This window comes from Centropristis striata, chromosome 23 (genome assembly GCF_030273125.1).
Source record: "Centropristis striata isolate RG_2023a ecotype Rhode Island chromosome 23, C.striata_1.0, whole genome shotgun sequence".
NCBI classification, from domain to species: Eukaryota; Metazoa; Chordata; class Actinopteri; order Perciformes; family Serranidae; genus Centropristis; species Centropristis striata.
In genome coordinates, this window is record NC_081539.1 from 31,305,135 (window position 1) to 31,329,334 (window position 24,200).

At 34.8% G+C, this 24,200-nt stretch overlaps 1 protein-coding gene across 3 annotated transcripts in view; it reads left to right on the top strand.

The window, feature by feature from the left end:
• col11a1a (collagen, type XI, alpha 1a) overlaps positions 1–24,200 on the top strand; it is a 148,401-nt gene that overhangs the window by 74,200 nt on the left and 50,001 nt on the right. For all 3 annotated transcript variants that reach the window (XM_059327462.1, XM_059327463.1, XM_059327464.1), the window contains exons 29-39: positions 3,030–3,083; positions 3,749–3,856; positions 3,971–4,024; positions 7,787–7,840; positions 9,369–9,413; positions 9,529–9,582; positions 10,335–10,379; positions 12,626–12,679; positions 16,070–16,123; positions 21,915–21,968; positions 22,772–22,879. In XM_059327462.1, the coding sequence (XP_059183445.1) occupies positions 3,030–3,083; positions 3,749–3,856; positions 3,971–4,024; positions 7,787–7,840; positions 9,369–9,413; positions 9,529–9,582; positions 10,335–10,379; positions 12,626–12,679; positions 16,070–16,123; positions 21,915–21,968; positions 22,772–22,879 (684 nt within the window). The remainder of the gene's footprint in view (positions 1–3,029; positions 3,084–3,748; positions 3,857–3,970; positions 4,025–7,786; positions 7,841–9,368; positions 9,414–9,528; positions 9,583–10,334; positions 10,380–12,625; positions 12,680–16,069; positions 16,124–21,914; positions 21,969–22,771; positions 22,880–24,200) is intronic.

The following is a 24,200-nucleotide window of genomic DNA, read 5'->3' on the forward strand; positions in this document are numbered from 1 at the left end:
GGTTAAAAAAAATGCATATCATGATATTGGCAACATTCCTACTTCTTGATATAGTGGTTAAAGTTGTTTTAATCACAAAAAGCTACTTACTCCCTGTCGCTAAACACATGCAGCTTTCAAAATAAGAGCACAGTGTGTTAAGAGAATCCACCACAGAACTTACAAGAAGACTGTCAAAATAAGACGCCTTAAATAAATCATACAAGAACCTTTATTCTCCTTTACAAAATGTCATGAAAATATTTGCTTATACTCAAAAGTCAAGAGTATTTTTTTTGTATTTGGCACTTCAAACTACGTTTTAGATTTTTAATTATTTATACAGACTAAAAAAAATTATATTTTCTATCTTTTTAAGTATTTCCTAATATCGTCAAGAATATCGTTATCGCAAAATCCTTTCAAAATAAGAGCACAGTGTGTTAACGGAATCCACCACAGACTTTACAAGAAGACTGTCAAAATAAGATGCCTTAAATAAAACATACAAGAACCTTTATTCTCCTTTACAAAATGTCATTAAAATATTTGCTTATACTCAAGAGTCAAGAGTATTTTTTTTGTATTTGGCAACATTTTAGATTTTTAATTATTTATACAGACTAAAAAAATCATATTTTCTATCTTTTTAAGTATTTCCTAATATCGTCAAGAATATCGTTATCGCAAAATTAGCCTGCAATTAAAAAAAATGCATGATATTGGCAACATTCCTACTTCTTGATGTAGTGCCGTAAGGTTAATATTAGCTAACAATTAAAGTTGTTTTAACCACAAAAAGCTACTGACTCCCTTTCACTAAACACATGCAGCTTTCAAAATAAGAGCACAGTGTTTTAACGGAATCCACCACAGAATTTACAAGAAGACTGTCAAAATAAGATGCCTTAAATAAAACATACAAGAACCTTTATTCTATTCTATTCTTTATTCTATTTTTTTTGTATTTGGCAACTGTTGAGATTTGCACTTCAAACTACATTTTAGATTTTTAATTATTTATACAGACTAAAAAAAATCATATTTTCTATCTTTTTAAGTATTTCCTAATCTCGTCAAGAATATCGTTATCGCAAAATTAGCCTGCAATATCGTGATATTCTTTTAGGGCCATATCGCCCAGCCTTAAAATAAACTCTCTCATGGTGATCCCATTAAGATCTCTATCTAGTGTTGGATGTTCTGTCTGTCTAAAAAGTCTTTAGCCGAGTTGAAACAGCAGCAGACTAAAGTGTAAACACGCTGTCCAAACTGACACGCAGAGTGTTTGTTTGTCTAAACTTCACTCACTTTGTGATGAAGGTGAAGGCAGCAGAATAAAGTTTGGGACCAGCCTGTAAATATATTCATGTCACAGAGATCCTGTCTGTTTCTGTGGCTTTCTGTCTACCTGCCTCCCAACTTTGTTTTGGCTCTTTTGAGCTGCAGAAGCGTGCAGAGGTCAGTCGATAGCGTCTTCAGAGCAGAGGAGACTTTCTCTGAGTGACCCTCCATCACTTGTTAAATGTAAAGCTGTCATGCTGCAGGCTTTTGGTTTCAAAAACACTGCAATCCATCTCAAGCACTTGTGAAGTGTGCGACTGTGTGTCTGTGTCGCCATGTAGAATTTCAACTAAGCTGCCTTTTAATATGCATGACACTTATTTGAGATCAATATAGTTATGCTGCTGTATAAAATCCATTATCTGACTGAGGGTTGTGTTGTTCTCACCATAATGACAGGTATTCATATCAGTTAAAAAAAATGGAATCATTGAATTATTTATATTGTGGCAAGAGATTCAAAAGGCAAACCTTGAGGAAAAAGGGTTTGTTATGAATAAAGGATGTGCTTTACTGTGGTGTGTGTGTGTGTGTGTGTGTGTGTGTGTGTGTGTGTGTGTGACATGCTCAGTGCTGCATTATGCATCAGATAGGCCTGAAAACATGGACAGGTGACAGACTAGAAAGAGAAAGTGTCAAAGAAGAAAGACAGAGGTCCTGCTGAAGAGAAAAACGTCCTTCAGCATCGATTTGATTCTTTTTATGTGGGACAATATTTGGTTTCATTAAATGGAATCTATATTTAGTTTATTGCTGAAAAACATTTGGAAAAAATGAGCATTTATGAATAAACCACAACAGCATATTAACATTTTTTAGCTGCAGACTTAACACCTAAAAAGAGCATTACAAATATTTATTATTATCATTATTAGCGAATAGAAAGGATAAACAACCCACCAACAGTCAAAGGGCCATTACACAACCTGGCAACCCGATTCCTTATAACAGTGGACAGGTGACAGACTAGAAAGATAAAGTGTCAAAGAGGAAAGACAGAGAAAAACGTCCTTCAGCATCAATTTGATTCTTTTTCTGTGAGACAATATTGGTTCAGTTTTTAAAAAATACATTTGGTTTCATTAAATGGAATCTATATCTAGTTTATTGCTGAAAAACATTTGAAAAATGGAGCTAATGACCTGAGAAAATGCCTGAAATCAGTTGTTCCAGGTGCTAAACGTGGTGCATTTATGAATAAACCACGGCTCAGCAGCAGCTAGTTACAGCAGCTCCATAGCTTTTCTCGACCTTTTTAGTGTTTTTATAGTGTTAATTATTATTATTTTGTATATTTTGTATATTGTTAAATGTCTTTTCTTAGATTGTTTTTTATCTTATCTTAAAATTGTGTGTTTTTCTGCGGCTGTAACAAAGAAATTTCCCCGCTGTGGGATTAATAAAGTCAAATCTAAATCTAAATCTAAACCAGCTCCTTGCATATGCAGTTCCCATGTTTGTCCAGCAGAGAGCAGCATCAATCCTGTGATTACAGAGTGAACATGAACAGGCTGCATTTAAAATAAAAGATTTATGAAATACAAAATGTCAGGAGACTTAATAAGGTCCTCAGTGAAATAAAGGGAAATAGTCTAGTATAGTATAGTCTCTTAGTAGGAAATAAACAAAAAGCTTTAAATAACAATATAAAGAAATAACCAAATGATTACAGGCAATGGCAATAACTTGTTTCTGTTTCCTTTCAGGGCGAGGATGGTTTCCCAGGTTTCAAGGGAGACATGGGACTCAAAGGAGACCGGGTGAGGAGCATCATCTGCACTGTAAAAAAAAAAATCTGTTTAATTTACGGTAAAATACCGGCAGCTGCTACGGCCAGAACATCACCGTAAAAAATACAGTGAGCGTATGTAAATGTAAATATCAGCAAAAAAACTGTAATTTATACTGGATAATCCCATTACTTTTAGGATAATTGTGTCATCATGGTATTTCTCCATTAACTTTACATGAAAGTTTTATATTTTTACAGCAAAACTGTGTGTTTTCTACAGTTTATGGCGGTAGAATTTAAAGTTTTATACTATTCTTTGATTTACAGTAATTAAAAGTATCTACTACGGTGATGTACAATGTTTAATTTTATGACCTATTTCTGATGCAATTTGACAGTTTTTTACTGTAATTTAAACAGACATTTTTTACAGTGTGGCCAACAAATAAATAGATAGATAGATAGATAGATAGATAGATAGATAGATAGATAGATAGATAGATAGATAGATAGATAGATAGATAGATAGATTACTTTATTCATCCCCGAAGGGAAATTCGGTTGTCACAGCAGTCCGGTATTCAAGTACAATAAAATAGAATAAAACATATAACAATAACTTCATACATGTTCACTTGAAAATGTTTGCAACCCCTCTGGATCATTGTGATATTCTTTGTGTTTGTGTTCCAGGGTGAGTCTGGCATGCTGGGCGCCCGGGGAGAAGACGGTCCTGAGGGTCCCAAAGGCCGAGCGGGCCCCAACGGAGAGTCAGGTCCCCTTGGTCCTGCTGGAGAAAAGGTAATAATCTAAGGATGTTCTGATAGAAGAGTTCTATTTTATCTCAGTTTTTTTGTGCTCACATTGTGCTAAAGTTATAATACCAGGCTGACGACTTCTGCTAATGTCTCTTAGGGTAAACTGGGTGTTCCAGGGTTGCCAGGTTATCCAGGAAGACAAGGACCAAAGGTAACTTTGCACCACTCTCACCACAATAAGGATGTTTTACTGCATCTGAATCTGCAGCAGTCTGTTCCGCCATCAAACATACATAAACAACCCACCAACAGTCAAAGGGCTATTACACAACCTGGCAACCCAATTCCTTATAACATATTTTATTAGAAGAAAAATTAAGAATTACATTTTATATTAATAATCATTGTTACTTCTTTTTTTCCTCAATTACATTTGTGCGATTTTTGTAATCTAATACATTTATCATGCAGGAGTATGCTCTTGTGTTGCTCTTGTAAAAAATTAAGACGTACCTGTTTGTATATGGCTGATCTTGTTCATTGCTGTAAAATGATGCAGCAGATTTTCAGATTTTCTGACATTCTGCCACACATTATAACATTTTATTTAGGGGTGAAAGACTGGTAGACATTTTTTCTAAGAGATGGGGTCATTTATGTCCCAACATATTTAAAATGATGCTGAAGGGATTTATTGACTCTTTTGGCTTCTTAAAAAAAAATGTGATGACACTCAAACACCAGGCTTAGTATCATAAATGATACTTGCTTATTTCTCCCATCATATATTCACACCTGCTGCCCACCATCCACCAGACATGTAGATTTAAAGGATGCTCTCTGTCTCATGATTCCTGTAAGTGTCTGTCTAAGTGAACATGAGTTGATATGAGATGTTCTGCCAGCTTGGACCCTAATGAAGAAGAGCCACAGGCCTGTCTGAGGACTGCCACAGTATCCTATAGAGCAGCTATTCTCAACCTTTTTGGGTCGCGACCCCCAATTTAACATGCATGTTGTCCACGACCCCCGCTCACTGAACACAATCTCACACGCACAGTCGAAGAAATGATCAAAAAAGACACTAAATGACCAGAAAAGACACAAAATGACCAAAAAAGACACGAAATTACCAGAAAAGACACAAAGTGATCAAAAAAAGATACAAAATGACCGAAAAAAGACACAAAATGACCAAGAAAGACACAAATTGACCACAAAATGATCAAAAAAAGACACAAAATGAGCAAATAAGACACAAAATGACCAGAAAAGACACAAAATGACCAAAAAAGACACAGATTGACCAAAAAAGACACAAAATGACCAAAAAAAGACACAAATTGACCACAAAATGATAAAAAAAAGACACAAAATGACTAAAAAAAGACACAAAATGACAAAAAAGACACAAAATGACCCAATAAAGAAACAAAATGACCAAAAAAAAAGACACAAAATGACCCAATAAAGAAACAAAATGACCAAAAAAAAAGACACAAAATGACTAAAAAAAGACACAAAATGACAAAAAGACACAAAATGACCAAAAAAAGGAAACAAAATGACCAAAAAAAAGACGCAAAATGACCAAAAAAGACATTAAATGACCAAAAAGACTAAAACACATTAACACATGAACACTTTAAGACAGTGGAGACAGAGCTGACTTCCAAAATGATTTGGCGACCCCCAGAAATCATCTCAAGACCCCAATTGGGGTCCCGACCCCAAGGTTGAGAACAGCTGCTATAGAGAAGTGTTCATGCCTCATAGGAACTTTTTATACTGATGGATAGACTATCTCTATCTAGACAATCTCAAAAACATGAGACTAAATGAATAAGTAAATTAAAGTTGAAGCTTTTAAAGAGACAGTAGCTCGTTAGACAAAAGGAAATAATCATAATCTAGCAGTTAGTGAATTTGAGAAAGTAAAGGATTGTTGTGGTTTAATTTTGTATTAAATGTCCCCAATGCAACGCGTTGTGAAGTGCTACAGAATGGGTAAGCTGTTTTTAATCCTTTTGTTCAAAGAGTTTGACAAAAGAACAAGTCATGTCACCTTGTCTGGTGTTTACAGGAGCCTTGTGCTAAGCCTTTTGTTTTAAACTCTCTTTGTGTAAATGTGTTTCCCACATAATCATAAAAGTTTAGAGGATTGACCTGAGAAACTTTCTGTATTCTGCCGGTTTGATAAACACTGTAGAGATACCAGAGAGGTATTTGATATATTCTCTTCGGAGGGCTGGAAATGAATGCTTATTTTTATGTAAAACTTTCACTTCACTGAATTATTGACAATGTGTTTTACACTTTAAAAACATTCATTGTATTAAATAGTGTTCAACCCAGCTGAAGTAGAGACATTTTTGAAAACCAACATGGAAATAATCAGCTGTATATTTTAAAGCTCTTGCTAAATTCATGGAATTTCATATAAGGGGCCGTGGTGTTAACCCTCTATGGTACGCATTATGATGCCAGTTTAGTCTGAAAATAGACTAAATTAACATATTCTGAAGACATTTTCTTAAAAAAAAATGTTTGGGAAGTTTTTAGGGTTTGTTGCCCGTAGGCAACATTGTACCATAACTGTTTCCTTTGGAAAAGTCTGCAAAAAAGGGTTTCAATATGGCCTCCTGGAGGTCATGTACAGTGGCGGTTCTAGATCAAATTTACTGTGGGGGCCAAGGAGGGGCCAGTGTTTAATCAGAGGGGCACATTAAAAAACAGCAAAGATGATATTTAAGCATTCACAACCTTTATTTTAGCTTATTGAAAAATCTCATTTAAGTATATTTGGAAGATACAAATACATTGATTGAAACAATGAGACAGACTCACCAACAATAACAATTATTTTTGTACGACAATGACATTTCTCATTTTTGTGCTTTTATTTTGAAAGTGCAGGACAGTGAGAATTATCTTTTATATATGTATATATACACACACAAGCTTTTATTGCACAATTAAACTATTATACAATGTGCACATTCTGGGTTCATTTTGTGTACAATGAGATATTGTTTAAACAAAAAAAGGTCAGAATTGTTCCGACGTTCATCGTTATAAATAGATAATGTTATTATTAATTTGACACAGGGGCCACAGCAGGGGCCAAAGGCTTCTTCACAGGGGCAGTGGCCCCTGGAGGCCCCTGTGTAGAACTGCCACTGGTAATGTAACAAAAATTAAAGCATTGTTATTGGTTCCCTAGTCTCTTCCCTCTTTTTTAAAGTATCCCATCACTCAAAAACATGCATTGTAGAAATCTGACAGGCCAAAAAAAGGGGGCAGCACCGTACCATAGGGAGTTAATTTGAATAATATCCTATGTGAATTAGGGCTGGCTTATATGATATTGTATGTGACGTGCATGATACTACCAGTTTGATCATTTCAGTAAACTAATCTAAATTTAGAGGGAACACACAACTTGTATATGCCATTTGGGCTGTAGTTTTAAAATTCCTAATATTGTCCGAGACATTCTGATCTGCTATAATTCTGAAGTGATCTGTGGAAACAGGAAGACGCTGAAATGGTGTACGACCATTTTGAAGTCAGATTTAATATACGGGATGTATTCTTAATTATTAAGTTTGACTAATTATTCACATAATTGAAATCAGAATTTTCTCTCAAATGCCATTTTGCAGGCAGTACTCTTGATTGAGTGTCATTTATTTATCCATTTTTATTTATTTATTTAGCATTGACAGAATCACTGACTGCTTTAATAAATTAATGTGAAATTTCCCAACATTTTACCTGGAAGGTTTTGTTGCCTGAGGGCAGCACCGTCCCATAGATAGAGGGTTAACCGTGTAAAACTACAGAGCATAACTGAAGATAATAGCCAACAATAATGCAGATAAATACAGGCTGTGCCCTCATTACCATGCATGCTCTGACCCATCCAGCATCTCTCTGGTTTCCCTCCATGATATCTCTCTTTTTCTGACAGGGCTCCAGCGGTTTCCCCGGGTTCCCTGGAGCAAACGGAGAGAAAGGAGCCAGGGTAAGAAAACCCACACTGGGCCTGTTTGTGTATGAAAATCACCACGCCATCATATCCCAGCACAAAAGAAAATTGATTCCTATTATAAAGGCATCTGTATGGTGACTTGGCACAAAAAATATAACAGCAGCAAAATCAATGTTGGGGAGAGAACAAAAGACATGAGAACAATTGTGCTTTCATTGAGCCCCTTTTTCCATTTCTAGGCTCGAAAAAAAATAGCAATTTGCTCCTGCTCAGTACAGGTTTTACTTTCAAATAGCCAAAATATTCTTGGCTTATCCTGATTTACCTTAATAACACTGTTGATTCATGGGGGTAGTGGAAAAAAAGGTGGTAAGAAATTACCTATTTCCATTGTTGAGTCCATCAGAATCATTTAATGGACACTTTGAAGTACATTATCTCACTCATGCCAAGGCTTCCTGCCAAAATTAAACACTCAGTGCATTTTTCATCCAATCAAATCATTTCCAGTGTCAACTTCAAGCCAGAAAAACCATTTCCAGCTATTGTAGAAATATTTTTGCTGCATTTGTTTGCAGACTGTTTCTGCTGCTTTAGTCAGCATACCAGTGGAAATAAAAAATACGGTAACACTTTACAATAACCAACTAAGTAATGTTTATAGATGGTTTATAAACCAATTATTTACCATTTACAAATCTTTAAATGTTTTCAACCAATTTCTTAAAGGTATATGAGTCATTTCAAAATCATTAACATACTTAATATGGTGTTAAAAATGTTAAAATGAGTGCAACTAAACTATTAATTATAATTTATTGGTTTCTTAATTGTAAAGTAACTATAAACTTGCATTAATATACCATCTATTTGTCATTTATGAATGATGTAGTTAGTTAAACATTAATAAATTATGTATTTACCATTCTAAATGGTCTATATATGGTTTATAAATGCTGATTAAACATTAATAAACTATCTGTTTACCATTAATAAATGATGGTTATTGTAAAGTGTTACCAAAAATACTTAGCCAATGCTTTGTTGTTATATGCAGAAGTGCATAATGTAGCTATAAACAGGTTAGATGTGTCTCAGTGCACTGAAATATCAGGAAACTGTTTAATTTAACTCTCAAAATGAAGGAATGGAGCAAACTGTTGTGTGGTTGTTTTTGTTTTGATTGTAAAAGTGATTTGAGCCCTTTTCTCTAGGTCATAGATTAATGTTGAATAGTGACACAGAGTTATTTGTAAGTGCATAAAATAGGTTGTTTTATAATATAATAACTAACTTTATAATACTGTGAACTCTGTAACACTTTACAGCTTATTGGTAAAAAAGCCAATGGAAATTAGATGTCTTAATCAGTCAAAACAGGACAAGTAAACTCATATCTGATGGATGAATCAGATTTTAAAAGATACATTTAAATGACCAAATCAGCTCTGAGGCACATTTCTATTTGAATGCAAAAGATTAAATCAATTTCAATTAATGTTGAATAGTGACAGAGTTATTTGTAAGTGCATAAAATATGTTGTTTTTGGTTCTCTTGCAGGGCATTGCAGGCAAACCTGGTCCAAGAGGGCAAAGAGGTCCAACGGTGTGAATTTTTCAATCCATGATGAATAAAACGAATTCAATTATGTCAAATCATCTTGTGCATTCTAACAGTTTTCTAAGTATTTGACATCAATAAACTTTTTCTCTCTTTGCAGGGTCCACGTGGGGCTCGAGGAGCCAGAGGTCCAACAGGAAAACCAGGTCCCAAGGTCTGTTAATGCAACACAACGCTCAGATCTTAGCCTTTTTACTGGGTAACGCTCTACAAAAACACTGCAAAAAAAGAAAAGTTGGGTGAACTCAAAATTTCAAGGCAACAAACTTCGATAAAATTTTAAGTTGGACAATTAAACTAAATATTTTAAGTTTTGTTTTTGAGTTTGCTCAACTCTGAATTCAGATTTTTTAACTTATAATTTTACATTGTAATAACTTTTAATACTGCTAACTTCTGCAATGTGCTGAATTGGCACGATTGTAACGCCGTTATGAAATGTCAGCTAATGTTGCGACCACAATTTTGAGTTAGCATTGATACGCTAATGGCTACTCTTGTAGCTGTAACAAGCAGCGCCGCTAGCATCAGTTAGCCGCTAGCGTCAGTTAGCCGCTAGCTTTCGCTAATGACCGCATTTCCCAACAAAGAAATAAGAGTTATCAGAACTATTGTCCCTTGTTGTGAACCCCAACTTAAAGATATAAGTAACAACAACTCACCAACTTGTTTTTGAGCAGACAACTGGCTTCCTTTGTTGTGCTAACTTACATTATTGCCCTAAATGTCAATAATTTATATTTCCAAGTTTTACCAACTTAAATCACTGTTTTAGGCCAAAAAATACAAGTTGGCTTTTTTTGCAGTGTATCAAGTACAAGTTAAACTTGATCAATAAAAGATTTGTAAACTTCTGCTGCTTGATGATTTGCATGATGATGATGTTGTTGTTGTTGTTTGTTGCAGGGCACAGCAGGCAACGACGGCCCTCCAGGCGGGCCTGGTGAGAGAGTGAGTATATTATATTTTCTTATTTTCTTTCATGTCTTCTAACAAACAGGAACATTTCTGTTTTATTTTGTTCCTTTGCCTTGCCATTGATTCTCAGAGTTGCAATAAAGTACTAATTTGCAGTGTTTTAATCTGATGCGGCAACAAAAAAGAACAACTTGTTGTTATCTAGATTTCAAGGATTTGTTATTGAGCAGTGAGTTAGTTGTAGGTGGCTAACTCAGTGGCAAAGTTAATAATCTGTGCAGTTTCTTCACAATAAAAGCCTTCCAGCACCTTTATTTAATAGCTTTCATTAGATTTCCAGTGGTGTTTTAGTGCAATTTAATTTTGCTGTGTAACAAATAAAATGTGAAACATTAATTGGAATCTGGAACAAATCTTTTCCTAAAGTAACACTATGGGAGGAGAAACTGACTTCTCTGTTAGATGAAAGTCAAAACAAGACGGGAGTGTAACTTTAGCCTATTACTGTGTTTTTTTCTCATTAAGTACACAGCCAGGCACAGAAAAATACTCACCATTAACCCATTAGAATAGTCACATTCAGTTTTTCCAATGTCTCCAAACACTAGAATCCTGAACACTATTTACACTGTAAAAAATGTCTGTAGATTTTATGGTGAAAAACTGCTAAACCATGACAGTAAAAGACGTAAAATGATAAATGAGTTAATTCAGTTTCAGTAACAATGAAACACCGTAAATGTATATATCAGCCAAAAACAGTGGGTTTTTTTGTTTTTGTTTTTAAATACATTACTCCACTGTAAAATACTAAATATACTGTAATATATATACAAGCATCACTGTAATTTTTGCATTTATCTTTTGTAAAAAACACTTTTTTTTCACTGTTAAATGTACTAAACACCATATCTCTGACAAAAATATACTGTAATATTAATTTTTTTAATTCATGCAGCATTTATAAAGTATTTTCTTGTCAATTATATGGCAGAACAGCATTTCTTTTGACGGAAAAACTTTATTCATACGGTAAAAAATGGAATAAAATGGCAATCTTAAACGTGAAATCAACAGTGCTAATATCTTCTTAATGTAAAAATAGAAAAAAGTTGCACCGTTTTTATTACGGTAAAGTTCTGGCAACCACAGCTGCTGGTTTTTTACCGTAAAAACAACAGTTGTTTTTTTTTAACAGTGTAGTTAAAGCATCCACTGATTCCACTAGTTTACTAAGACTCTACTGTGAAGCTGTGCGTTTGTGCCTGGGCTGGTTAGGTTAAATACAAATGAACAAGTCAAATGATTTGATTTTCTCTTATTGAAGTTGAGTATTATGCATGTGGCTGCCCTCCGTCCCACAGAATACTGTTGAGCAGATGTTAATAGGCAGCTTTTGACTTTCAAAATACATGATTTCATGTGGGTGGGTGTTGTTATTCAGAGAAATTCAAACTATAATACTGTGAACTCTGGAACACTTTACAGCTTATTGGTAAAAAAGCCAATGGAAATTAGATGTCTTAATCAGTCAAAACAGGACAAGTAAACTCATATCTGATGGATAAATCAGATTTCAAAAGATACATTTAAATGACCACAAAGCTCTGAATATATATATATATGCATTAATTTAGCTTTTTACCATACTGACATGTTAATAACATAATACTAACTATCCAATTTAAATTGATCTGTTAAGGCGTAGGACTAGATACGTTTTTTTACTTGCTCCTACCCCCTTTCGAGCAGAAAGTGTCTGTTTTTTTTATTTTTTTGCTCTTTTGTTTTGTTTTTTTATTTATTCATCTATTAATATTTAAACTTCTTTTTTTATTGCTTGCATGTTCGAAATAAAGACAATAAAAAGCTTTTCAAAGCATTTTGCCACTCTTTCCAGGGAGTGTGCTCCGTACTAACGTGGTGAGCAACTAATCATCATTTTAGATCTTTTTTTTTTTTGCACTGAAAAGCTTTGATTTGCTCTCTCAAGCTGCTCTGGAAATAGTCATACATCGACGTGATATCGTTCCATTTTTTTAATTTGTCTCTGTTCAATTTACTTTTTCTTTGCATGTCACTAGCACTTATTGATGCACTTATTATTATTGCACTAAACCTTGATTGTTGTTTTTACTCTTCCTGTAAGTCACTTTGGATAAAAGGGTCTGCTAAATGACTAAATGTAAATGTAAATGTAAATGCATGATACAGTAAGCCACCATGTGACTTTATTCTTTGTTCATCTTTCGTTAATCTGCCTTTGTTGTGTCCTGCAGGGGCCTCAAGGACCTCAGGGACCAGTGGGCTTCCCCGGACCAAAGGGCCCCCCTGTAAGTATTTCTTGCACTTGATGGCTCAATGTACTGAATATAAAACCAGCAGCTAGGGCAGGGGTGGGCAATTAATGTCCCCAAGGGGCCACATGACCAATACCACGAAGGTTGCAGGGGCCGGACCAAAACTCTGAACTAAATTCTGCTCAATATTAATGTAATCGCTTTATAAAATATAGTAAATTATCTGGTTTTGAGCTGCTACTGATAGGAACACATGTTATGATAAGACTGTTAATGTGGAGTAAATCAAATATAGCAGTAAAAAGTAGTAAATACTCCAATCACTATATCACTTTAACATTTATTTTAAACACAACTGTAAATGACCTTTAGCAAGGTTCATATTTATGTTTTTGTATTATATAACTTGTTTTTTCATGTTTGTACATTTTCAAGATGTTTTACAATGTTGTGATGCTTTTATTTTGAAAAGGTGTCGTCCAGTGTAAAACGGGTGCTTTAATTTTGAAAGGTAGTGACAGGAAATAACCGGTAGAATGGTTAAATGAAAAAACGAACGGTAAATAATAATGAGTGCGTCGTAATTCATATAAAGTTGATATAAAGTATGAAAAAGGCTTCTATAGTGGCTGACTGACAGGACACAAGGTTTGTTAGAGTTTATTTTATTCTGTCATATATATTAGTGGCTATATTTGTTGTCTTAACTATAGTAAAAGTGCTTGTTAGCTCTAGTGCTAATGCTAATGTTTGCTATTTTTTTCAAAATAAAAGCACTGCGGTTATATTGATTTCTAAACCTTTTAATATATACCAAACATGTTTTGCTTTAACATTGAATATGGAACCAGCAACGCTTATAAACATACAATATATAACTAAATAGTGCAGACATGCAAAATCAAATTTCAAATAAAAAACACATCAATGTCATTAATTTATTAAATAAAAATTAAATAAAAATGTATGCCTCTTTTCTATTTGCATCCTTCTGATTTAAATATCAAAATAAACTTTTTCAACAGGTTAATAATAAATTCTGCCTTTCTTTTCCCGCCATTTTTGGGAAGGGGTTGCTAGGAGACAGCTCTAGCTTGCGGTTGCTATGACGACTGTCACTAAGGAGCGTTTCTGGGTCCTGTCCTGATTGACGCGCCAAAACAACAGCAGGGCATTGTGGGATTTGTAGTATTAGCTGTAAATGCGCCGAATAATACCGGCGGGTCAGCTTTTATACACTATAAAAAATAATCTGTTTAATTTACGGTAAAATACCGGCAGCTGTGGTTGCCAGAACTTCACCGTAAAAATTACAGTGAGTGGGTTTTCTACTCTAAATTTAAATGTAAATATTAGTAAAAACTGTAATTTAGACCGAATATTCCCGTTATTTTTACTGTAATTGTGTCATTCATTCACACATCATGGTATTTCTCCATACATTTTGCATGAAAATGTTATATTTTTCAGCAAAACTGAGTGTTTCTTCCAGTTTATGACAGAAAAAAGTAAAAAAAAAAAAAATTATATACAATTTTTAATTTGAAGCCCTATTTCTGATGTAATTTGACAGTGTTTTACTGTATTTCCACAAACATTTTTTACAGTGTAGTACATAATAAGATAATAATTTGGTATTGCCTCGCAAATAAAATTACACTGCGGGCCAAATTTGGCCCACGGGCCAGAGTTTGACACCCCTGTACTAGGCACTGCCCTCAAAGTGCCCTTGAGCAAGGCACCAAAACCCTCACATTATTCTAACATATCTCCTCATCTATCTGTGTGTGTGTGTGTGTGTGTGTGTGTGTGTGTGTGTGTGTGTGTGTGTGTGTGTGTGTGTGTTAATCAGGGGAAAATAACAACAAAATGAAAAAATCAATTTCCCCAAGGGGACAAATAAAGTAACTGTTAGTTTGTGATGTGCAGCCTGACTTCCTCTCCTCTTCCTACTGTCTCACAGGCAAATTAGCCTAGTTTGCAAACATTATAAGTCAGAATTGATTCAATTTGAAGAGTTCATGGTGTGCAGTAATACATAGCAATATCCCTAATTCTGTGCAGGGATCATTAGTCTAACTGTTACTGAAGCAGAACCCATTTTCTCCCTCCCCAGTCCATGCAGGAGACAAGTGGTAATTTCCACCTATCGATCCAGGTTAGATTCATCGCTGGCTGCTAGCCCTCAGCCACTGATGTTCTTCTCTTCAATAGAAAAAAGAACTGTTAGTTTTTCATTGTTCCAGTAGTCTAACTAGGACTTTGCCAGTCTAATTGTAATATCTCTGCCATATTGTGCCTACAAAGCATTCAATGATAAAATCTCCTTGCTAGGGGAAAAAAAAGTTTACTGCAGCAATATGCCCAATTTAACCCATTAAGGCCTAAAGCGCCTGGAAAAAAATGGCTGGAATCGATTTTCAAATGACCCCCTAAAACCTGAAGTTTTTCTGGAAATTCAACACCTACTAAATAATAGATTTTTCAGCCTCTGTAGCAGATAAAAATTAAATTCAAAAAGTATTTGAGAGCTTATATTTGTGGCTTTCATGAGAAGTTGAGTTTATTAGTCCAAACCTTCAATAAAGTTTTTTTTTTAAATCAACAAACTCAGCAAATGTTACATTTGACTGAATATAAATCCTATTTATAATACTAATACATGCCCATTAGCAAGATGCTAACATGATATGACCACTGGAAGAAATAGACATAGTTCTCATTACCAAAAATAATGATTATCATGATAATAATAATAATAATAATAATACATTTTATATATTGCACTTCTCAGGGTACTCAACGACGCATAAAGTAATATAAGACATAAACAGTCATGATTTCTTATATCATCATCACAATCAATTATTATTATTATTAATATTAATATATTATTAATAATATTATTATTATCTCCAGATGGCCACAAATGTGTCTGTTCTTCTGTGAAAATCTGTCGTCTAAAAACATATTCCTCATCCATAAATCTGGTCGATTGGTTCCGAAGGTTCAAAGTTCAGATCAGCAATAAAATGATCGGCGCTGTTTTCATCAGATCTCTTCCGTCACTTCCTGCTGAGCTCCTCCGCTATAAATATATATATTTATATATATAGATATAGATATTCCTCCGCTATAGTCGTCTTCCTCCATGATTTAAAGTTCTGGAAAAGTCCCATGATGCATTGCGACACTCCCGCATGTATTCTGATGCATTTCATTGGCCAGGAAAAAAATACAAATACTACAAAATGACATATCCGCTGTCCCGGCCTTAATGGTAGAGTGACGCAACAGCGCTCCCGGTTTCAATGGTAGAAATGTTTTAATGCTTTCCAGGCGTCAATGGGTTAAATATGAATGTGATAATGATGATTGTTGTTGGGTACCTAGTAAGTGTGTGTCTTGGTTTCTACCTAACAGGGACCTCCTGGAAAGGACGGGCTGCCGGGACACCCTGGTCAGCGTGGAGAGACGGTGAGTTAAAAGATGCAATAAAAGCTTCTACTGAGGCTCAGCTTCTTCTGCTTCTCACCTCCTGCTGAGAGGAGAAACAGAAAGTTGAGCTATAAGCTCAATAATACTTCATTTCTCACACTTCCCACTTCTGGCATAATTCAACTGCAAGAGTGAAAACACACTGGTGACAACTTTTTCAGTTTTCAGAAATGTTTATTCAGACTCTTCTCTCAGTCTAATCTTCTTTTAATCCTTGGAAAAATGACCTTTGTTGTGTTAAAGGCTGGTTTTCTATTACTCAATGCAATGCAGGTTAAAGTTACCAACAAGACCTTTTTAGCTCTCATTCTTCAAATTGCCTTTCGATTGCGGGACAGATCTGATCCTCCCAATCAGAGCTGCTTCTATTGAATCTCCAAACTCTTCCTCCTCTTCCTCCTCTGAGTCTTATCTCTGTTGCTCATCTATGCAGGATTATAATCAGTGATACAACCTCAGTGGGACGCCAAAGGGCCAGACAGACATTCTCTTAGAGCAAGACTCTAAAGACAAAGAACAATGTCTGAGTCTATCTACCTGTCTGCTCTCTCTCTCTCTCTCTCTCTCTCTCTCTCTCTCTCTCTCTCTCTCTCTCTCTCTCTCTCTCTCAATTCAATTCAATTCAATTCAATTGGCTTTATTAGCATGACATAACACTGTATATATTGGCAAAGCAAGCATCAGAAAAAAAGATAACAAGATAAGGAAAGCAATATTTACAATAAATTATTATAATTCTATTATTCATTTTAAAAGAAAAGAAAAACTAATACCAATAAAAGAAAGCAATATTTACAATCATTGAACAATATTTACAATCAATATGTAATTCATACAATCTAACTGTCCCAGCAAAAAAAGAAGAAAAAATAAAATAAAAATAATTTAAAAATCTCTCTCTCTCTCTCTCTCTCTCAATTCAATTCAATTCAATTGGCTTTATTGGCATGACGTAACACTGTATATATTGCCAAAGCAAGCATCAGAAAAAAAGATAACAGTAAGGAATATTGAAAGCAATATTTACAATAAATTATTATAATTCTATTATTCATTTTAAAAGAAAAAATAATAACAATAAAAGAAAGCAATATTTACAATCATTGAACAATATTTACAATCAATATATAATTCAAACAATCTAACTGTCCCAGCAAAAAAAGAAGAAAAAATTAAATAAAAACAAAAAAACAAAACAACCAACAGCTCTCTCTCTCTCTCTCTGTCTGTCTCTCTCACAGACACTCACAGACAGAGACAAAACAAACACAAACACACACGCACAAACACACACACACAAACACACACACACACACACACATCTATCTCTGTCTGGTTTAGACTGTATCTCAGAGAGCTGGACACCAGGGAGCGAGGGAAGCATCTTTTTCTGACGCAGCTTCTATCTTGTTGTTACTTATATGCAGAGGGAGAATGCTAAATCTAAATTGTCCAGTTGCAACAAGGTGTCCTTGTGTAGCATCGTCTGCTCAAAAATAATTGAGCAATAATCCTGTAAGTGAGGTGTTTAAACTTTGTTGCAGCAGCATGAAACAATGGCTCCTGTAGTTTTTTTTTCAAAATGAAGTTATGAGCTTAATGACAAACGGTACTTATATTATATTAATCTGCACTGATGCACTGATGCATAGATGGCATAAATCCCAGTGGACATAAGATTTATATGGCAATAGAGAAAAACAAAGCAAAGTTTGACTTGATCACATCTCGGTGCTGCTCTCAACCTGGATTCCTCCTCACTTGGTATGCATCAGTGCTCCTTGGTGTGACGAGGCTCACAGGGCAATAAATTCTACTAAAAGCTTGACAGATCATCGCCTCCATCATTAAAGCTTCCCTTTCCGCCTGCTACTTTCCTATAGACAACGTAATACACCACACACCAGTGCCTCCCTGCCTTTGCTGCTGTTCAGGTGACAACAGTAGAGTCTTCATTAAGGTGTTTATGGCTGTAGATTTATGCGGTGATGAACATGCTCCACAAGCATCCAATATGAGAATAGATCACAGTAATAAAGATGCTCATAGGCACCCATTCCCAGCAGCACAAGTTGGATTTGAGGAAGTGCAAATAAAGATTTGAGTGTGTGTCTGGTGTAACAGCATGGCCTCGGGGCCTCCGCTGAATAATACATCACCATAAATCACAACACACTGATCAATAGGCCTCAAGTCATAAGTCAGCCAGCATCGGCCTTCTAGCAGCTTGAAAACTTTGTTTGGTTGTAGGATAATAAGTTACAAATGAAATAAGATACTGTATAAATGCACTACATTAATAGTTATGTATGGAGTTTGATGACTGAGGGATACAAAGATCAAATGGAAATTAGTGGAAAAGTCAAAGTCAAAATGAAAAAGTCAATGTGCAGCCGACACTTTGCCCTTGGAGTTTGATATATTTGTTTTATGCTAATGACTCGCTGGAATTAATACAGTTTACTTTGTTCACTCGTGCTGTTTTATCTTAAAACATTAGTTTTAATACACCAGCATTTAGCAACTCAGATATACATGGCAGACACTTCGGTTATGAAATGTAAGCATGCATGTCCACTTGAGAGTGTCTGACTGAACAATAAAATGCACATTTTCAAGTAAGAAATTAAACCAGGGATTATTATTAATTTAATCTATATTTTTTAAAAGCTTGTTTATCATCAATTACTGCACTCTATTACTCAGGAAGGACAAAAAAAATGAAATCATGAATACAGAAATAACTGAATAAATGTAATAATAAATGCTGAAATACATACAGAAATACCAATATAATTTTGTAATCCTTCAATAAAAAATAAATGCTAAAATCAATACAGTAGTAAATAATTCAATGCATTAAAAAAAACCCTGTATTTTTACTACGGTAAAATACCAGCAGCTGTGGTTGCCAGAACTTTACCGTAATAAATTCGGTGCAACTTTTTCTAATATTATGGTAAAATGATATTAGCACTGTTGATTTCACATTTAAGATTGCCATTTTATTCCATATTTTACCGTAAAAAATAAAACGTTTTTCCATCAAAAGAAACGCTGTTTGTCATATGGCAGATATGATTGACAAGAAAATATTTTATAAATGCTGCATAGATTAAATATTACAGTATATTTCTGTTAGAGATATGGTGTTTCGTACATTTAACAGTGAGAAAATGTGTTTTTACAAAAAATAAATGCTAAAAATGACAGTGATGGCTTGTAAATATGTTAGCATATTTTTTATATTCACTGTGCCAGTGTATTTTACAGTGAAGTAATGTATTTTTCCCCCCAAAAAAAGGAAAAAATAGTATTTTGGCTGATATATACATTAACCCATTTATCATTTTACGGTCTTTTACTGTCATGGTTTGACAGTTTTTCACCGTAAAATCTACAGATATTTTTAACAGTGTATGTTAAAGATACTGACACTTTTCTCTTCACACTCCTGCTGCATTCATTCTCATCTGAGCCTCACACTGGGTTAATATCTGATAATATTGAGTCGTAGAGAAGAGAAGTCAGGCCGATGCAGATTGGATTGTTCCTCTCCCGGCAGACAGAACTTCTGATTCGTGCTGCAGTGTTGCAGTCGATGCTTGAGGTGTTGAACTTTTATCTTTCTTGGCTTGTTCCTGTTCTGCTGTTTGAATTTGCCTAAGCATATCCATAGGGAGTACTGTAATGGAAATCAACCACACACTGTGAATGTAAACTTGTGCACAGTGGTCTGGATTCTGTGCAGGCAGCGGCAAAACTGAGCAATGGAGAATTTAAAAAGCTTCACCAGGAAAACTTTTTTTTTTCTTACAAGTTTGTGATTTTAGAGCTTTAGTTCATGAAAACTATGGAGCAGGGAACTTAAAATCCAAAAACTGACAGAATGATGCAGGCTTATGAAGTTGTGGAAATAATTATAGCGAGCAGATGCCTAATTACATATTCAGCAAACTTAGAACAACATTATGGTCCCACTGGAGTGAAGAGTCTTGCTAACCAGTATTCACTGGTTTTTTAGCTCTCATCCACTAGGTGCTGGACAGGTAGAGCACATACAGTTAGCCATACCTTGTTTGATGTAAACAACTGTTACAGTTTAATGAGAACTGAACTCAACCATCATATTCCTTATTTGCAAGCCAGAAAGTTTATCAATACCTCTAAAGTAGAATCTAAAATTTGCTTAGAGCTGCAGTGTTTGAATCGCTATTACATAATATGACATCATATCAGTCACATAATAATATCCATATGAAAAGTTACTTAAGTATTTGAATATATAACATTCATGTAAAAGCAAGCAACAGTCAAAGTTGTGGTCAAAACAAGTGAGTTCACCATTAAAAAAAAAAGATTTAGGCATCATATGCAAACATTTTGAATCAAATACTCAAATATATTTCTTCTGACATCACCTCATCCAACTCACCCCCATCAACAACAAACAAGAGTAGAAAGCAAAGACCAAAACAAAAAAACACAATGATGAAATTACCAAAACATTGTTTTTGTATTCAAGTTGGAACCTTATTATCTCTTAAGAGGAGCAACTCATTGTTAACATCTGTCTGTCTGTCTATCTATCGATCTATCTATCTATCTATCTATCTATCTATCTATCTATCTATCTATCTATCGATCTATCTATCTATCATCTATCTATCTATCTATCTATCTATCTATCTATCTATCTATCTATCTATCTATCTATCTATCTATCTATCTATCTATCTATCTATCTATCTATCTATCTATCTATCTATCTATCGATCGATCGATCTATCTATCTATCTATCTATCTATCTATCGATCTATCTATCTATCTATCGATCTATCGATCTATCGATCTATCGATCTATACCGGCAGCTGTGGTAGCCAGAACTTCACCGTAAAAAATACAGTGAGGTTTTACTCTAAATTCAAATGTAAATATCAGCAAAAACTGCAATTTATACTGAGTAATCCCATTACTTTTAGGATAATTGTGACATCATGGTATTTCTCCATTAATTGTACATGAAATTTTATATTTTTAATAAAACTGTAGAAAACACACAGCAAAACTGTGTGTTTTCTACAGTTTTATGCTATTCTTTGATTTACGGTAATTTAAATACCTACCCAATCATTAATTTTACGACCAGTTTCTGATGCAATTTGACAGTGTTTTACTGTAATTTCTACAAACATTTTTTACAGTGTATATATATATTCTTTCTGCAATACTATCTTTTCTGTCCTTTCTGTCATCTGCTTGCAGCCTCTGTTGTCTTATTCTAAAGTCTTAATTACAAACTCTGAGTCATGATACTTAATCTACGTGTTACATAATAAATAATACATATACATACAATACATATATATATAATACATATGTAAAGACTGAAGAGATTATGACATCATGGTCCTGATAACCTGCTTCATTTGAGCCAGAGACCTTAACATTTTCACCATTAATCTTAATAACTACTTAATGAAGAGCTCAATGTGTACAATATATCAAGAGACTGTACATTTGCCTGCATTTGTTTACTTGCCTGCACTGTAATGTAATAAAATCCCTTCTTGATTGTGAATATAACCTAAAACAACCTCTTGATCCTACATCAAGGTAAAGCCAAGCCAAATCCTAAATCCTGCTTATCAGCTGAGAGGAAGTCAAGTGGAATCCCTCTGGTTTCTTTACTTGGGTTTAATAGATAAGCTCTGTGTTTCCATTGTTGTTACAACCATATAAACAAGGCTCTGTGATGTTTTCTGCAGGGTTTCCAAGGAAAAACTGGTCCACCCGGCCCAGGAGGTGTTGTTGGACCGCAGGTAAGAGATTTGTATTATTTAAAGAATACATTTATTATTCAGGAATGCATTTTTTAATTTGACATCTTAAAGGCACAGCACTTCCCATCCATAAATGTTCCTATTGTTTGGAAAAAGACAATGTAGTAAGGTAGCATGTGACAGATTTTTGTAAGCAGCAAAAAGTTTAACAGCTATTTAAGACTAATTAAATTTACCTTTACCTAACTTTTTTCATAGTTACTTTGAGTTTAATTCTCATTATCATGCACATCTTACAAGAAGAAAGAATGATTTCCATATTCCTTTCTGTAGGACCTCTGTTGACAAATTCTCATTAGTTTATCAAGGTGTTAGACATAAAACATCTAACAGAATCATGTTCCTCTTTAAATACTTTGAAGACCAAGCTCAAAAAATCCCTATAGATGTTCTACACCTTTGTATTTGTTTAGTTTAAATGTTGTTTGTATTTTTTTTTAATTTTCATCTAGCTATGTAATTGAAGTAAAGTATAGTTACTAGGGTTAGGGTTAGCCCTTTGGGCTTTTTGATCTTTCCTGCACTTTCTTTTACTGTTTCTTGTACTGTTATTTCCTAACGATTATATGTTTTTTAAGTGCAAACAACAATAAATAAAAAAATAAAAATAAAAAGACTAATTAAATGTAAAGCAAGCAACGTGTCAGTGGTGCTGTATAGTATCCTCAGTGATTAGTATCTTATTAAGAAATGTGTCAGGTACCAACAGATAATTAAACACATTGTTTTGCACACGATATGTTGAACTCAAACTAATATCCACCTGTGTGATGGCACCTTAGGGACCAACTGGAGAGACTGGTCCTGTTGGGGAGAGAGGCCACCCCGGACCCCCCGGCCCACCCGGAGAGCAGGGTCTTCCAGGTGCTGCTGGCAAGGAGGGAGCTAAGGTATGTGTCTAGTACAGGTCATTTTTGGTCATTTTGTGTCTTTTTTGATCATTTTGTGGTCAATTTGTGTCTTTTTTGGTCATTTTGTTTCTTTTTTTGGTAATTTTGTTCCTTTTTTTGGACATTTTGTGTCTTTTTTGGTCATTTTTTCGTCTTTTTTGGTCAATTTGTGTCTTTTCTTTGGTCATTTTGTGTCTTTTCTTTGGTCATTTTGTGTCTTTTTTGCTCAATTTGTGTCTTTTTTTATCATTTTGTGGTGCATTCATGTCTTTTTTGGTCATTTTGTTTCCTTTTTTTGGTCATTTTGTGTCTTTTTTGGTCATTTTTTCGTCTTTTTGGGTCATTTTTTCATCTTTTTTGGTCAATTTGTGTCTTTTCTTTGGTCATTTTGTGTCTTTTCTGGTCATTTTGTGTCTTTTTTGCTCAATTTGTGTCTTTTTTTATCATTTTGTTTCCTTTTTTTGGTCATTTTGTTTCTTTTTTGTGTGATCTGAACTGTGCGTGTGAGATTGTGTTCAGTGAGCGGGGGTCACAGACAACATGCAGGTTAAATTGGGGGTCACGACTCAAAAAGGTTGAGAACTACTGCTCTAGTAGACTGTACTGAAGCAGGTAGAAATAGATAACTCACCATTATTCTACTAAATGAATACTCATTTGTTTTTCTATAGTAGCATAATGTGGTCCCATTGCTCCCCTTCTCTACTATAGGTAACAGTTATACATAGTAATTTGTTGGGTTCAGATTTTCTTATGAGCTGTATTAGATTAGTGTTAGTTAGAGCGAAGCTGGGGAGCCTGATAGAGACATCAACAGTATAGAGGTGGGCTGCAAATTGAACTTATGCAGTTGCAATTATCGTACATGATTTGATTCTGCAGATTGAGCCAGCTGCATTCTCAAGCGGTTATATTTCTGGCAGGCGTGTTAAGCTCAATAGACTACTGGATTGCTTAAATAAAATCATGAGAAAGCAGAAATAAATCCATAGCAATAATAAATCCAGAGAGAAACAACATCAAAGTCTCACCATTACTCTCTGAACTATACGTGACTGTGCCAAGTGGCTGCTGCAGATACAGTAGCAGAGATTTAGGGCTGCAGTCCCTCCCTGGCCTTCCCTGGCCGGCAATTGAGTGCCCATTAGGAGCAGACAGTAGCCATTTTGCAGAAGTATGGGCTGCTCCAAAGCAAACCCCTGACTCCCAGGAACACTCAGCATCCCCGGCCCCCCATCCCATCCCGTCCATGTCTTCTGCTTTCATTTTCTCCCTGTCTTCGCCAAGCAGACAGTTTAATCAAGTCCGTGGGCTAACTCCA